This window comes from Microtus pennsylvanicus, chromosome 6, assembly GCF_037038515.1.
Source record: "Microtus pennsylvanicus isolate mMicPen1 chromosome 6, mMicPen1.hap1, whole genome shotgun sequence".
NCBI classification, from domain to species: domain Eukaryota; kingdom Metazoa; phylum Chordata; class Mammalia; order Rodentia; family Cricetidae; genus Microtus; species Microtus pennsylvanicus.
This window is the reverse complement of record NC_134584.1, coordinates 28,503,316-28,518,307: the sequence shown is the minus strand read 5'-3', so window position 1 is coordinate 28,518,307 and position 14,992 is coordinate 28,503,316. Positions and strand designations below refer to the sequence as shown.

The following is a 14,992-nucleotide window of genomic DNA, read 5'->3' as shown; positions in this document are numbered from 1 at the left end:
AGTTGAAGTACACTGGAAGAAAAGTTTACTAAAAAAATTTAATTTATATTTCTGAAAATAATTCACTGCTGTCTTATATGAATCCTGCATTTTCATGTATCAGCATGATATGATTCAGTTTTGAAGATTTTTATTGCTTATATTTAGCAAACTTAAAAACACAGTGACAGGGAGTCTTCTTACCTTTATTTGACTTGGATGGCTTATTCTTGATAGACTTAAGGGAGCTTCTTGCTTTATCCTCTCTATCTTTAATTAGCTTCTGGACATCATCCAGCGACAGTTTTTGCAGAACAACTACAGGCTTAGCGCCTTTGTTTAGATCTTCAACTAATCCCATTTTTTCTACTTTGTCTTTCTGCTCTCCTTTCATGTCCATTTTCTTAGTTTCCTGAGTAATATTGCCATCTTTATCCCTCTTGATTTTTGGAATGACGAAATTTTTCAATGCACCAGACCTGCCCCCCAACAAATAGCTTGGAAATTCAGCCTTATTGTCAGTGTGCGCTTTATTACTGTCTACTTTACTTCTGTTACCCTCTGTCCTTTTGTCATCTTTACTATTTGGTGATTTAAAACCAGGTCTTGACTTATTAGTATCTCCTTGTTTTACACGAGGACTATCTGGTCTTGATTTTTGTTCCCCAGGAGTTCTGTCCCGTGAGTCCCCTGATTCATGCCTGTGTTTTCTTTCTAGCTTCTCAGGTTTTGAACCATCAGATTTAATGTTATGTTCATTTCTACTAGAAGATCTCAGTGTTTCTGGTCTTCGAACCCTTGACTGATCCCCCCGATGTCGTTCTGACTCACCCCTGTCGTCTGATTTCTGTTTACTATCATGGTCACGTCTTAATGACTCAGATCGCCCATCAGGTCTCTGTTTTAAGGCTTCAGCTCTTTCTGATTTTAAGCGAGGTGAGTCAGATTTGATATCCTGTTTATGCTTAGACACATCAGGCTTTTTCTCTGTTGATGGCTTTCCAGCATCCCTCCTATTTTCATGCCTGTGTTTTGGGGTTTCAGGCCGGCCTTCACCTTTTTGCTTTGGAGTTTCTGGCCGGCCTTCACCCTTTTGCTTTGGAGTCTCAGGTCGTCCATCACCCTTCTGTTTTGGGGTTTCAGGCCGACCTTCACCCTTTTGTTTTGGAGTTTCAGGCCGGCTTTCAGCTTTCTGCTTTGGGGTTTCAGGTCTTGATTTTGTTGTTTCTGACCTGGTATTGTTTTGTTTGTTGTCATTTGGTTTTGTGTCACATGGTCTACTTTCATTCTGCTTAGGCTCAACTACAGTGCTCTCATTTTGTTTGGGTTCTGCAGCTTTGTTTTCATTCTGTTTAAGTTCTTCTGTTTGGGTTTCAGTTTTAGTTTCTAACTTACTTTCATTTGACTTTGTCTCCACCAGTTGGTTTTCATTTGGTTTAGATTCTGACAACCTACTTTCATTTTGTTTCGTTTCACTTTTGGAGAGCTCAGGATCAGACTTTTTTTTAGGTGTCTCAGGATGGTTTTCTGGTATAGACTTAAGACTTCCAACAATATCTTCCTGAAGAACAGAACTGGGTGCATCATTACACTGTTTGATTTCTTCAGGCTTTTTTATGGAGTCTGAATCCTGAGTAATAGAAGCCTGAGAGTCCACTCTTCCTGCCTGATGAAGATCAATGCTAACCATTAATGCTGGCCTTGACCCATTTCCCGTAGAACCCGTCTCCTGAGAAGCTGGTCTATTACCTCCTGTAGCACCCCCAGCCTCCTGTGGGTAAGAATCTTGTTTTCTTTTTTTCAAAGGTTTATCTGAAATTTAAAGATAAATATTCAGTATCAGTAACAGACATATTTTTATCTTACTAAAAACAAAATATATATATTTTTTAAAACAGGATGACTATTTTTAAAACTAAAATTTGAGATCTATATGCTTCTGAACTTCAATAATTAATATATTATATCAATAATTCAATAGCATTTTGGTTACATAAGTATAAGAATACAAATGAATAGAACTTGTAATACACACATTAGTTTATATATAAATGACCCAAGACTAGCTATAAGTCATATTTTCACCTTAGATTATTTTATTATTAAAACAATCAAGAGTCCTAACTCTGCCAAATACAATTAAGAACACAATCTTTTACTACATCTAATAAGACATATAAAAGAGAGAAAAATAAAAGTAAAACGTAGATGCAGTTGTGTTACCAAAGAAAAGCAAATGATAGAGTAACAAAATACCCTGACTTTGTCATTATACTTTAATCCAGAATTCACACTCTTCAGATGTTAATTAACAGTGCACATGGAACTTAAAAGCTAACACACAATGTTAAAAATAAAATCGAATAAAGAAGTTATATTATAGGCATTCTCAGAAACGTGGCACTTTAAAAAAAAAAAGATAAATCTTGTCTTTCTGTTTGTTGTTTGAGACAGGGTCTTGTTCTATACCTTAACCTGGGCTAGAACTTATAACTAACATAGCCCAGAGTGGCCCTGACCTCTGGCTCCTCCTGCCTCAGTCTCCTGTGAAGGAGATGATAAGCACTTTACTCAGATAAATTTTGTGTTGAGCAACTTTCATGGACAAAAATGTCTTTGGGCTTTTCATTCTAGTGGTTTATATTATCGACCACAGGGGGGAAGAAGAACTACAGTATTCTGAAATATGATAACACGTTTATACTAACCCAAATCTACTATAGTAGACTGTGAAGCACTTTTTAGCAGCTATGCATTTCTGTTTGTTTGATTCTATTTCTAACTCAGAAGATTTCTGGTTCACTGTCTATGAACTGAATCTTCAGTTCTAAAAACAGTAGATTCGTAGTACCTTGTAGATTTTGTCTACACAATTTATTGCCTGAACTCCTTGACTATGTTTTAAAGTCATTTTTAGTTATTTTAAGAAGAGAATTTCTAGATTCTCTGATAATATCCATTATTTGGGATACACCATTTAAGTGAACACTGTTACAAGGTAAAAACTTCACAGCAGCAGGTGAGACATCACATCATTATTTTACTGTAGCAGAACAAAATCCTGAAAACATTTTTAAAAGTTATACTGTGTCTTTTATATACCAAATTTCATTGTTTGACTCTCTTAAGACAGAAGGAGCAGCTCATTCCAGTATAAAGTCTAATCAAATGTAATGAAAATGTACTTCAGGACTCAGTGCTTGCCTAGAGTGCACCACAGTACAAGTTTGATCTCCAGGACACCCCCCACCCCCAAACATACAATCTGCTCTTTCTGTTACACAAAAGTAAAAAACATAGTCATGCATGCTCCACTTCTAAAACAACAATAATAAAATGTTATCATTATTATCATTACATTGTTTTCCCAAGTTCCAAATAACCTGTCAGCTAAGAGAGCCTTTAACTCCAATACTTGAGGAAAAAATTCTCAGAATACTAAAATTATGTTTATTGAATCCCTTTAAAATATTGTCACAAAATTTTTAGTCTTGCCATATACCACATAAAACAATTCCTAGATTACAAACAGAATGTCTTTACTAAGATTATCCCTTAATCCTTTATGACAAATACAAAAATTCATACAACTTAAGACTTCTACAGTTTCAAGGCAACAGATTTTTGTGAATGTCATTAAAATAGTAACTTAATCATATTTTGAAACTAATATAATTAACCCCAGGCATCTAAAAATTTGTTAAATCTGTGCCTCATTCTTTGATTAGTATATTTTTTCAGAAATAAATAATAGCTTAGTAGGTAAACTTTAAAATAATAAAAAATTCTTAGAATTTATGGATCATTAACTTCATTTTTATTTACATGTTGTTATTAAAATAAAAATTTGGTAAATAAGTTATTTCAAAGAAATTTCTTAAACTAAAGATTCTATGAATAACAGCAGAAAAGATAGTATGTATATAAGCAACGCAGTAAAGACTAAGAAAGGATCTTACATTTTTTATTATAAAGAAAACATTGCTGGATACAAAGTTTTAAACCAGCCTCCCTCTTCCTCTTCTCATCCCCCTTTCTCTCTTACAGTCTCATGCTGGCTGAGGGACTTGCTATGGTGTCCAGGCTGCCTCTTCTCATCTTCCTGCCTGGCCTTGCAATTGCTGAAATAAAGGTATGGGCCACCAAACTATGTCTGAATTTTTCATCTGTTGAAAAATACATCGTTTCTATGAAACTAGCAATATTTTATCATTGTTGCAGGGAGCTGTGGGAACTGAAAGAGAACTTATTTTCTGATTTCAGGGTCTGCTTCAGTTCTCCCATGGCTCTGGATGGATAAAGACGGCTCACCTTTGCCCACGTCTGTCTGTCTTTACTGTATCATGACCTATCTACATACCAATGGAAGCCCATCTGTATAGAGTAATGTTAGTATTTGGGACACTGATTACCTTTAATTCTGAATCTTAACATTAGCTATCAGAATTTACCACACTCCTGAAGAAAATGTGTACAAAGAACAATTTCAATACCATTTGTCATCTAGTAGTGAATATTTTGAAAATAAGACCCAACCTTCCAAAACTTCTAGCTTCTTTGGCTTATAAGAAACAAATTTTAACTGTTACTAAATATATTTTAAGCAAAATGTAAACCTACTCAAAGCAAACACACAGAAACTGACTAGAACAAATGAAAATACCCACACCTAACCAACAGCACAGGCCAGGTGGCTCGCTGTTTTACTCTTGTACCTCTCTTTCAAATAATAGTAGGCAACATAGTTTGACTATCTCTTATCTGGAGTGTATGGGACTGAAGTGTTTCTGATTTTTAGTTATTCAGACTTTGAAATATTTTCATGGATTTTCCTAGCTGGACACCCCTAATCTCAAAATAACAAAATTCATAATGCTTTGGAACCTGAAATTTTGATGCTCAATATGTTTTATATGTGAGATAATTCTGGGTTTATTTATTTTTTGGTGGGGGAGAAAAGCAAAGATGCTCAATCTATATTTTTATATATTTCATATATAAAATTTTATATATTTACTTCTTATAAAAGTTACAGTCAGAGTATTTCAACATTATAATAAACATTAGGAAGGTAGGCCATTCCTTACATTTGGTGATATGGAAAACACACCTTGGGAAAAGAAATACACAAAGATAAACAAAGGAATTCTTTTGATAAAAAGAAAGAATATTTAGCACACAAAGGACAAATATAATTCTGATAGGTCATCCTAGAAGCAAAGATGAACAGTTTGTTTTCATTTAAACTTTACTTTATGTACATTGGTGTGAAGGTGTCAGATCCCCTGAAACTGGATTTTTCAGACAGTTGTGGGCTGCCATGTGGGTGCTGGGAATTGAACTCGGGTCCTCGGGAAGAGCAGTCAGTGCTCTTAACTGCTGAGCCATCTCTCCAGCCCCATGAACAGTTTTTTTATATCAACGTATATAATTATAGATGCTATAAGTATGAACAAGGCAGATCAAGAGAAACTTAGTTTGGGAATAGTGTAACACTAGGTTGCAATTAGTCTTTTAGTGTATATATTTATGATGCCCAAAGAAAGAACAGGTCAAAGGAACACAAAACCTAACATCCAGAAGAGCAGTTTTGCCTGGGTGTAGAACCAGGTAATCTTAGGCTTAACCACAATACATGTAGACTACTTAAGACTAACCTATTACTTTTCTTGAATTCCAGTTATCAGTTTCTATTCTTAATTATAAGAAACAGGGTTTTAGTTTCTGTTTTTTGTAGAAATTTTTTTTCCATAACAAATAAATGTCATGACAAACAACTCAGACCCAAGAAAGGGCATGCAACAAAATTCCAGACTAAACAAGTACTTCAGTGTGCTCCTTGTAATCAGCAACACAACAAAAAGTTGTCAGAGCCATACTCTAGAATACATTAAAAGTTAACTTTAGACTTTAGTTTGAAAACATCAAAATAATGATAAGAAATTATGAATTAATTTCAAGTGATTATTTTATCTTTCCAGGGCTCATTTAGTAAAAAACCAACTTCAGAAAATTACACTTTTACTGATAATTGTATGTACGACCTTGAAACACTATAACATACAATTTTAATCTATTTATTACTTCCATATAATTTATGTACGACATAATAAGAACTGATGTCAGCAAACAACTTAAAAATGACAACTGTGACATGAAGTTAGCAAGGTCTACTTAATTTTTATAGTCACAGAATGTATATGAACTTTCACTAAAACTATATGCAGCTTTGTCCTCTGAGTTTCAGTTAAATAGCCACACAATCACTGATTACAGAGAAAACTATTTAAATGATTTAAAGTAAAATATGTATTACAAATTTCTGAAAGAATAAATTGTAATTGCTTTGTTTTATTCTCACAAATAAGTTGGGGGGAAAAGTAAGTTTATTAATAAGCAAATTATGCTTAGTATAATTACATTTATTTTTACACCACTTTCTAAAAATTTTTATTTTATGTGTATGAATGTCCTGTTTGCACATTATGTCTTTTTACTACATGTCTGTTTGGTCCGTGTCGAGGTCAGAAGGGAACATCGGAGCCCTGGAACTAGAGTTATGGAAGGCTGTGAGCCACATGCGGGTGGGTTCTGGGAATCAAACCTGTGTCCTCTACAAGAACAAGAATGCTTAGCTGCTGAGTCATTCTCCAACCCCTTCACTCCACTTTTAAAAAACAGGTTTATCTTATTTTTGCTCATGTATGTGTGTTTATGTGTATGTATGTTATGTGCACACATGTCAGCTGCCTTCAGAGGACTGAAGAGGGCATTGGCTCCCCTAAAGGTGTAGTTAGAGGTATCTGTGAGCTGCCAGATATGAGCGCTGAGAACCAAAGCCTAATCCTTTACAAGAACAGAATTTGTTCTTATTCACCAAATCATCTCTTAAGCCCCCCCATTCCACTTTTAAAAATAAAATCTCTGGTTTCAACAAATATGACATAATGAAAATCGAGAAAAAGTAACAAAAGTGTTTGCGATTTCTTCTTGTCAACAACTACTAAAAATCATTTAAAACACTACCCACCTCCCCCTTGTTTCCAGAACAGACTCTCCCTTAACAAAAATGAAATGCCACACAGAAATTTTGTTCTCTACACTACTACTATTTCTCGTCGGCTAATATCTGTTTCAAAACTGTCATAGTAGTCACAAATTTTGTGTAGATCAATATTATAAAGAAAAGCTGAATGACTTAACATACACAATTTTTATAAAAGCAAAGAATACAATACTCAATACAATCTATACTGAAACTCAATCACAAATTAAAAAAACCAACACTTTCTTATCTTTAGCAAAGATTTATGACCAAGGTTTTCAAAAGGCAAAATGCAAAACAAAACAAAAAAACCCCCAATCATAAAAGACTCCAGTTTTCTAACCAGTAAGATAAAGACAATTGTTCCTATTTATGATTTACTCTGCAAACATTATAGTATAATAATTCTCCAACAATGTTGACAATTCATTGTGACAGAAGAGGTAACACGAACCTTCAGCATATGTTTTAAAGAAGAACACAATTAGTGATGAACCTTTCACATAACAGATAGGCAAAATGAACTCTTCAATATCAAGAAATAAAATTGAACTATAAAGCATCCCTTACGTTTGGATAATCAAATGTATGCACACATTGGTAAAGATATCAAATTCATAAATTCATAAATCCTAGTAACTCATGTATCTTGCTTAAAAATTTTAAGGGATTTTATATCTAGCATTCGCCAAATAATTAAACACTAGAGAGTTCCTTTTTTTTTTTTTTTTTTCGAGACAGGGTTTCTCTGTGGTTTTTTTTGGAGCCTGTCCTGGAACTAGCTCTTGTAGACCAGGCTGGTCTCGAACTCACAGAGATCTGCCTGCCTCTGCCTCCTAAGTTCTGGGATCAAAGGTGTGGGCCACCACTGCCCGGCAAGGCTTATTTCAATTTGATTATGAAGGATAAAGCAAGCAACAAGCTCATAATACAGGTATACCTTCAAACTGTGCCCATTATATACTAATCCAATAAAAGGTGAACACTTAATTGTGAACACCATCAAATGATCTTTGATCCTTAGGATTTGATATTTAATATTAGCTTAAACTTTCTAAAACTTGTTATAAAAACTTTGCATTATCAAAATAGAAGAATCCTAAACCAAATGGAGTATGTAACTTACTAATAAACATACACATAAGATGTCAGATATACCCACTTTGTATTATTATTATTGTTGCTGTTGTTATTGTTGTTGTTGATTTTTGAGACAGGGTCTCACTCTGTGGCCCAGGTTGGTAACAAACTCACTATAAAGCACAGCCTGGCTTTCAACTTGCAGCAGTTTTCTGACTTCTGCCTCCCAAGTACTGAAATTACAAGCATCAACCATCACACCTAGTTTGTGCCCTGCTTTAAAACAATTCAATGGTAATGAACCTAATTCTGTCAGCATAACTTAGAGAAAATAAGTATAATACTGAAATAGCAATGCTTGTGTTAGTAGAAGGGTAAAAAGAAAATCATATAGCTCAAAAATGATAATATATAATTGCCAAATTTGATATAGTTGTTTCAGATAATGAATGGAGCTCACACATGAGAAGACATAAGATGTGCGTGCCCCTTGTTGAAGTTGGAATAAAGAGATTTCTTACCTTTATCTTGAACTTCCTTTGAGAAGCGCTCCCTTTCAATGGCTGATTCTCTTTCTATCCGCTCAATTTCAGCCAGTGCATCCAATTCCACTTCATCATATATCGGCCCCTGCTGTGATATCTGTTGCTGATTCTGTACTACAGAAGTCTGTGGTTGTTTCGTAGCAACTGAAGTGTTCTGTTGTAAAACAGGCACTTGGTTTGCTGGAAGGAATGCTGTTTGTTCTTGCTGCGACAAACACTGAGCAGCATTAAGTGGGCGGTTTACGTCCTGTGGAGTAATGGGTGTTTTTGAAGTCTGTCCAGGATACTGCACATTAAAAGGAATATCATTTTCTGAAACATTGCTATTTTCCATACCAGATAGCATATCCTCTTGCTGGTCCATATCTGAAGATTTTACACGAGAAAGTCTTAACGTAAGTTTTGTAGAGTCCTTGGTTGGAGAACTAATTATATCATACATTGCAGCTTTCTCATTCTGGTCTTTTTCATCCTTGCCTAATTTCATTTTCTTTTGCTTTTTTTGTTTTCTCTCTGGAGAATCTAGCAAGATATCTGGAGGAACATCTCGAGGTGATGAACAAGGTAAAGACTGAGATTGTAGAATTAAAGGTGGTCTTGATCCTAGAAAAACAATTTAGCAGAAATAGTTATGCTACTTTACACATTTTATTTTTGTGTAATAAAATATTAAGTGATAGCACAGTTAAGTTGGATCAAATACTAAGAAATCATCTAATCCAAGTACTTTGAAACTGTAGCTTGAACTATAAAAGATACATAATATACTACTTCATTTAATTTTTGAGAAACAGAATCATGCTACCCAGGCTGAACTTGCTAAGAAACCAAGACTGACTTAGAACTATTGATATTGCCATCAGCTTTCTAATACTGCAATTACTGTGTGTACCACCATGTTTGATTAACTCATTTATTTTTAAGAAATTTCTTTAGCATTAATGTCACAGTTTTGCTGAAAAGGAACCTGTTCTCAGAAGTTAAGAAAGTTTTATAAAGTTAAATAGCCAGCAAGCATGAAAAGCTAAGGATCAGATTTTTCTGTCTGCATTTTTACATTGTACTATGTATGCTTTTTTGCTTCAAGTTTATGTGGCAAATTATATATATATATATATATATATATATATATATATATATATATATATATATATATATTAGAAAAAAGCCTCAAATTTCAGCAATTTACCTTAAAATTAAATTAAAATAACAAACAATACACTAATATTTCAAGACTATTTGGAAAACAACCTGATAAAGTGAAGTTTAGGCTTTTGACAAATAATGCATTTAAGATATTGTTCAAGCTGTCATTTTGAAGTTTTCTATCATTTATCTACCCATGATCCATCTTCCCCTAAGTGTCAAAAGAAAAGCAAGATAGTTATTTAGATTACCCATCTGTTCCTTTGTTATCCCCTCCTTAGAGCCATCAATAACTTCCTACCTTGACAATACTTGAATGGGGAAATAGCTAACTGTGGCAGAAACTCTACAAATACACTATCTTTCAAGTTTTCTTTTCTACAAGTTGGATTTTTAAATCTCTCAAAATGAATATATTTATAGAAATAAAATATCACACACTGCAGCTTTCTCACTCTTGTCTTTTTATCATTCTTGCCTAATTTCATTTTCATTCTTTCTTCTCTCTCTCTCTCTCTCTCTCTCTTTTTCTCACTCTCTGGAGAACCTAGTAAAATATCTGGTGAAAATGAGATCTTCAACCTATCTTGAAGAGATAGGTTCAGACTTTACTTTATAAAGAATGTCCTTGAGTTGGAATTGCTTGCATAAAGAAAAAAAAATGCTTTACCATATGGGACAGAAGCCCATATTAAAACTTACAAGGAAATGATAAATCACCAACTATCTTACAACTTACTACCTTTGTCTTCCTTCGTTCTCTCTCCCTCTCCCTCCCCTCCCCCCCTCTCTCTCTCATTGTTGTTCCTCTGTGTAATAACCACGGAGGTCCTGTCTGGGAACTCTCTCTGCAGACCAGGCTGATCTGGAACTCACAAAAATCCGCGTCTGCCTCCTGAATGCTGCACCACCACTGTCTGGCTTTATTACCTTTTTCTAAAGACAGGGTCTCATGTAGCCTGGGCTGCCCTCCCAAGTATTGGAATCAAAGGTCAAATGATAAAAAGTACTGTGGGGACACTGACAGAAATCTTGAAAAGGAAGTACAGAAAAGGAGCCTGTAGAGATACAACAACATCAACTCAAACAAAACAAAACAAAACAAAACAAAACGAAAAAGAAAAACCAAGAGAGCTAGCCAATTCAATATGAAGTAAATTTTTTCAAGTGGACAGATGAATCTGATTAAACAGTTCAAACATTTAAGAGAGGTTAAGAAGGTTATGACTGTGAAAGGTCATTAGATTTACTAGTGAGAATGATATTGTATTGTACATACCTAAGAATACTCTAAGAGTTTACTGGGATTTTGCAAATATAAAGATGAACAGTTTAAATAAATTGGAACAGACTCAAATATCTAGATAATTGGTCTATATCTGCCTGAAAAATGAAATAGAGAGAAGGAAATTCTAGTTAAAATAATACCTTTAGGTGTTCCATCACTTCCAGCAGGAGAACACACTGGCTGAGGAGACCTCAAAGGAAAAGATGTAGCATTCCTCATTGTTGAAGAATCACCATCCTAAATATGAAACACAAAATTTCTATTTGAATGCTAGGAAAGGCCTTACTGAAATCTTAAGAACAACTAATAGAGACATAAATTACTGACAGGTAAAGTGTTGATATTGTTCAAGCTGTTGTTGAACATATCATTATTGTTACGAACATATCAATATTGTTCATATTGTTGTTGAATTAAATTCAACAATATAATTCTTCTGCACTTTCCTGTTTTCTTCATGGTATACCTTAGAAGAATTGAAACTTTATCCAAAAGAATCAACACCCTATGCATGACAATGAATAAAGAAAACTGACATAATGAGCATGCTCCATTTTGGTTTGTTTTCTATAAAAGAGATATGTGAAGAATACCCTATGAGACTATAAACATCTTGAGAGCAGAGTCCATTGTCATCTCTGTTGTGGTTACCTATAGGAAATTTACATAAAAGTGCAGTTACATCTACAATACAAAAATTTCTAACATATAAAATAGCTTAATGAGAAAATGTTAAATATGAAGAAGGGAAGAAGTCCGAATATAATTTAGAAAGAAAAAAGCCAAATACGAACAAAAGTTTGCTACCTGAGAAAATATTTTGGTATAAACATTATTAAATTAAAACTAAAATTTAATCCTGCTCTACAGATTAAGCCCTAGGTATGGTGTTCATACCTAGATTTTAAAATATAGTATAATTCTCAAGGCAAACTAGATATCCTTCACCTGTGCTATAAAAATGCTGGACTACAAGACAGATATCAGCCATTACTGCATTTATAACTAGTACATTACATACATCACTACTTAGCCTGTGCACCATGTGTAGGTAGTCGTCACTTGAGCCATGTCTAGGGTTATCAGCATGATGATTAGCTGAGTTGCCAGATAATGGACCAGAAACTTTGTTATCATGGATGTTTCTCAAGCCACCAGCAACAATAGGACTTGATACTGATGCTGGAATAAAACATTTTAAAAATATAAAAATCAACTAGAGGAATTCTTAGAAAATAATTACAAGAATATTTTAAACATATAAAAATTACAAAGAATATAATGAACATTTATGTGCTGATCTTGGATACATAGCAAGTCTGAAAAAAGCATGAGCTATTTAGGACCTTACATCAACAAACCAAAACCTAAACAAAACCACAAACACTGACAACAAATCTTAACACCATGATAGATGTCATTCAGACCCATTTTTAAAAGAAGTGTCACACCACAGACATGGGTAAAGCTCTCTATATTTGTGTTTTCTCTAGTCTCTTCTCTCTTTATCCCATAGGAAAGAACAGTTTGGATTCAGACCACTCTACTTAATGCACGCACATCTTTATACTTTTATTATAAGTAAATATATTCTCAAATAATACAAATAAGTACTGTTTTGAATATAATGTGCTAAATGGCTTGTTTATAAATTCATTTACAATTTGCTTTTATTTTTTCAGACAGGGCCTCATGTGGCCCAGGATGGCCTCAAACTTGATATGTAGCTAAGGCTTTCCTTGAGCTTCTGGTATTCCTTCCTCTACCTCCAAATGCTGGGATTACAAGACTGTGCCACCACACCTAGTTTTATGCAGTGCTGGGGACAGAATCTAGGGCATCATTAATTTCAGGCATATAACTTCTTTTTTCATAATGTATTATGCTGTGATTTTTCCATTTTGTATATATGCAATCTTAAGTTCATTTGTTTTTAATGAACAATTACATATATTTTGCTGTATAATGTACACAGTGTATTCATTTTTATATGGGAACAGTTGGATTATTTAAACTACTGGGTGTTACTATTTATGATATATACATGAGTCTTTTTATAATTGTGCTTGTAACTTTAAAGACTTAGATTAGTAAATAAAATTACTAGTTACATATGTTTGTAAGTCTTTCTGAATACTTTCAAATAACTTTTACAAATTACTTCAGTCCCTTAATTCAACAGTAGTATGTGTAAATTCCCACTGTTTTATATACTTACCAACAATTTTTGTGATTGAGGGTAAAAAATATTCTTGATAGCCATTTTACTTTACATTTATTAATTAGCAGCAAAGCCAAGACTTTTTTTATTTATACTGTCATATTCCCTCCTTATTACCAAGTCATAGAAAAGGTTTCTACATTTTAAAAACAGTTTTATAAAAATAAAATTTACTTTTACATATATAGTGGGTAAATGACCCAATTAAGCTTTCTTTCTTAATTGTCTCACCATAACTAAACAAATAACACCCCTATTATATATAATACACAACAGATACTATATATAATAGTTTATATATATTATATATAATACACAATTATATACTATACAGTATATAATTTAAGTATTATCTCCTAGTAAGACACATATGAAGTTTTCATTTGCTTTATGGGTATGTTTCTAGACACTTTATCACACTGCACTTTAGCATACATTTTTTCCCATGTCTGTCCTAACAGTACATGTTATATTGAGCTATTACAATACTCCTTTTAAAAATTATCCTATCCAAAAAGAGAGGCCAGCTGGATGTGTTAATTCATACCTTAAATCCCAGCAATTCAGAATCAGGCAGGCAGATCTCTGTGAGTTAGAGGCCATTCTGGTCTATAAAGCAAGTTTCAGGACAGCTATGGCTACATAGTGAGACCCTTTCTCCAGAATAATCAGAAACCAAAACATAACAAAATGAAACCTCCCAAAAGAGGCCATGAATTTGAAAGAGAGGAGGCATATATGGGAGGATTTAGATGGAGGAAAGGGAAGGGGAAGTGATGTAATCATAAAATAAAAACATCACGATAAACTGTTCTGCCTTTTCTTAGACTTCTATTCTTTCATATGAATTTTTAGGAGTTGCCTCTGTTTCACAATACACTCTGCTTCAAATTTCTGGTAATGCTATACTGAATTAAAAGATTTGGAAAAAGCAATCTTTATCTCAATATTCTTATCTATGAGAACAGCACATTTTCATTTTTTATCATGTTGTTAGCAAAGCTTATATAATCTTTCACTAATCACAAGACAGCTTGCAGTTTTTGTTACAAGTGTTACTGATAGTTAAAATAGTATCTGTAATTGCTTATTGATATGTAAAATATGGTTAATTACATTCAGGAACTACAAAGAATGCCTTTATTAAACGTAATATCTTTTCTGTAGCATCTTTTGAATTTTCACCAAGATATTTCTATACCCAAAGTGGTATTTCATTTCTTCCGTTCACATGCATACATATGTGTATGTATATCCACACACCGATATTAGATATGTAGAAAGGTCATATGCAGCTCCTCTATTGTGTAGGATACCCATTATCCACTAAGTTAGAGTGGTGTTCAGATACTCAGGTAAAAAAATTTCTTTTTTAAAAAAATTTCTAATTTGTCATCATTAGATACCCTATAGCAAGATAAAGCCGTACCAATTTATTATCATTCGGTAATATTTTTGAAATAATGAATTAAATTGCTTTGAATGTTCTTTTGGCCCCTATGAAGGAGTTAACAAGATCCTCTTGTTCCTATCAATCTGAAGTAATAATTATATACTTTAAGTATTCCACAAATTCCTAACATATATCCAATTTTGTCATAAAGGCTGGTAACATTGAACGCCTAAGTTTTTAGAATTTTGTTTCCATGAACATGAATAACAGGATCATACCCTCCTCCTCATATTTT

General features: G+C 33.5%; 1 protein-coding gene across 4 annotated transcripts in view; it reads right to left on the bottom strand.

The window, feature by feature from the left end:
- The window catches only part of Nipbl (NIPBL cohesin loading factor), a 159,347-nt gene that overhangs the window by 68,748 nt on the left and 75,607 nt on the right, over positions 1–14,992 (bottom strand). For 3 of the 4 annotated variants that reach the window (XM_075975919.1, XM_075975922.1, XM_075975920.1), the window contains exons 7-10: positions 12,105–12,265; positions 11,224–11,320; positions 8,626–9,252; positions 184–1,791 (exon numbers count right to left, since the gene is read on the bottom strand). In XM_075975919.1, the coding sequence (XP_075832034.1) occupies positions 184–1,791; positions 8,626–9,252; positions 11,224–11,320; positions 12,105–12,265 (2,493 nt within the window). The remainder of the gene's footprint in view (positions 1–183; positions 1,792–8,625; positions 9,253–11,223; positions 11,321–12,104; positions 12,266–14,992) is intronic. The other variant, XM_075975921.1, reaches the window with a different exon arrangement.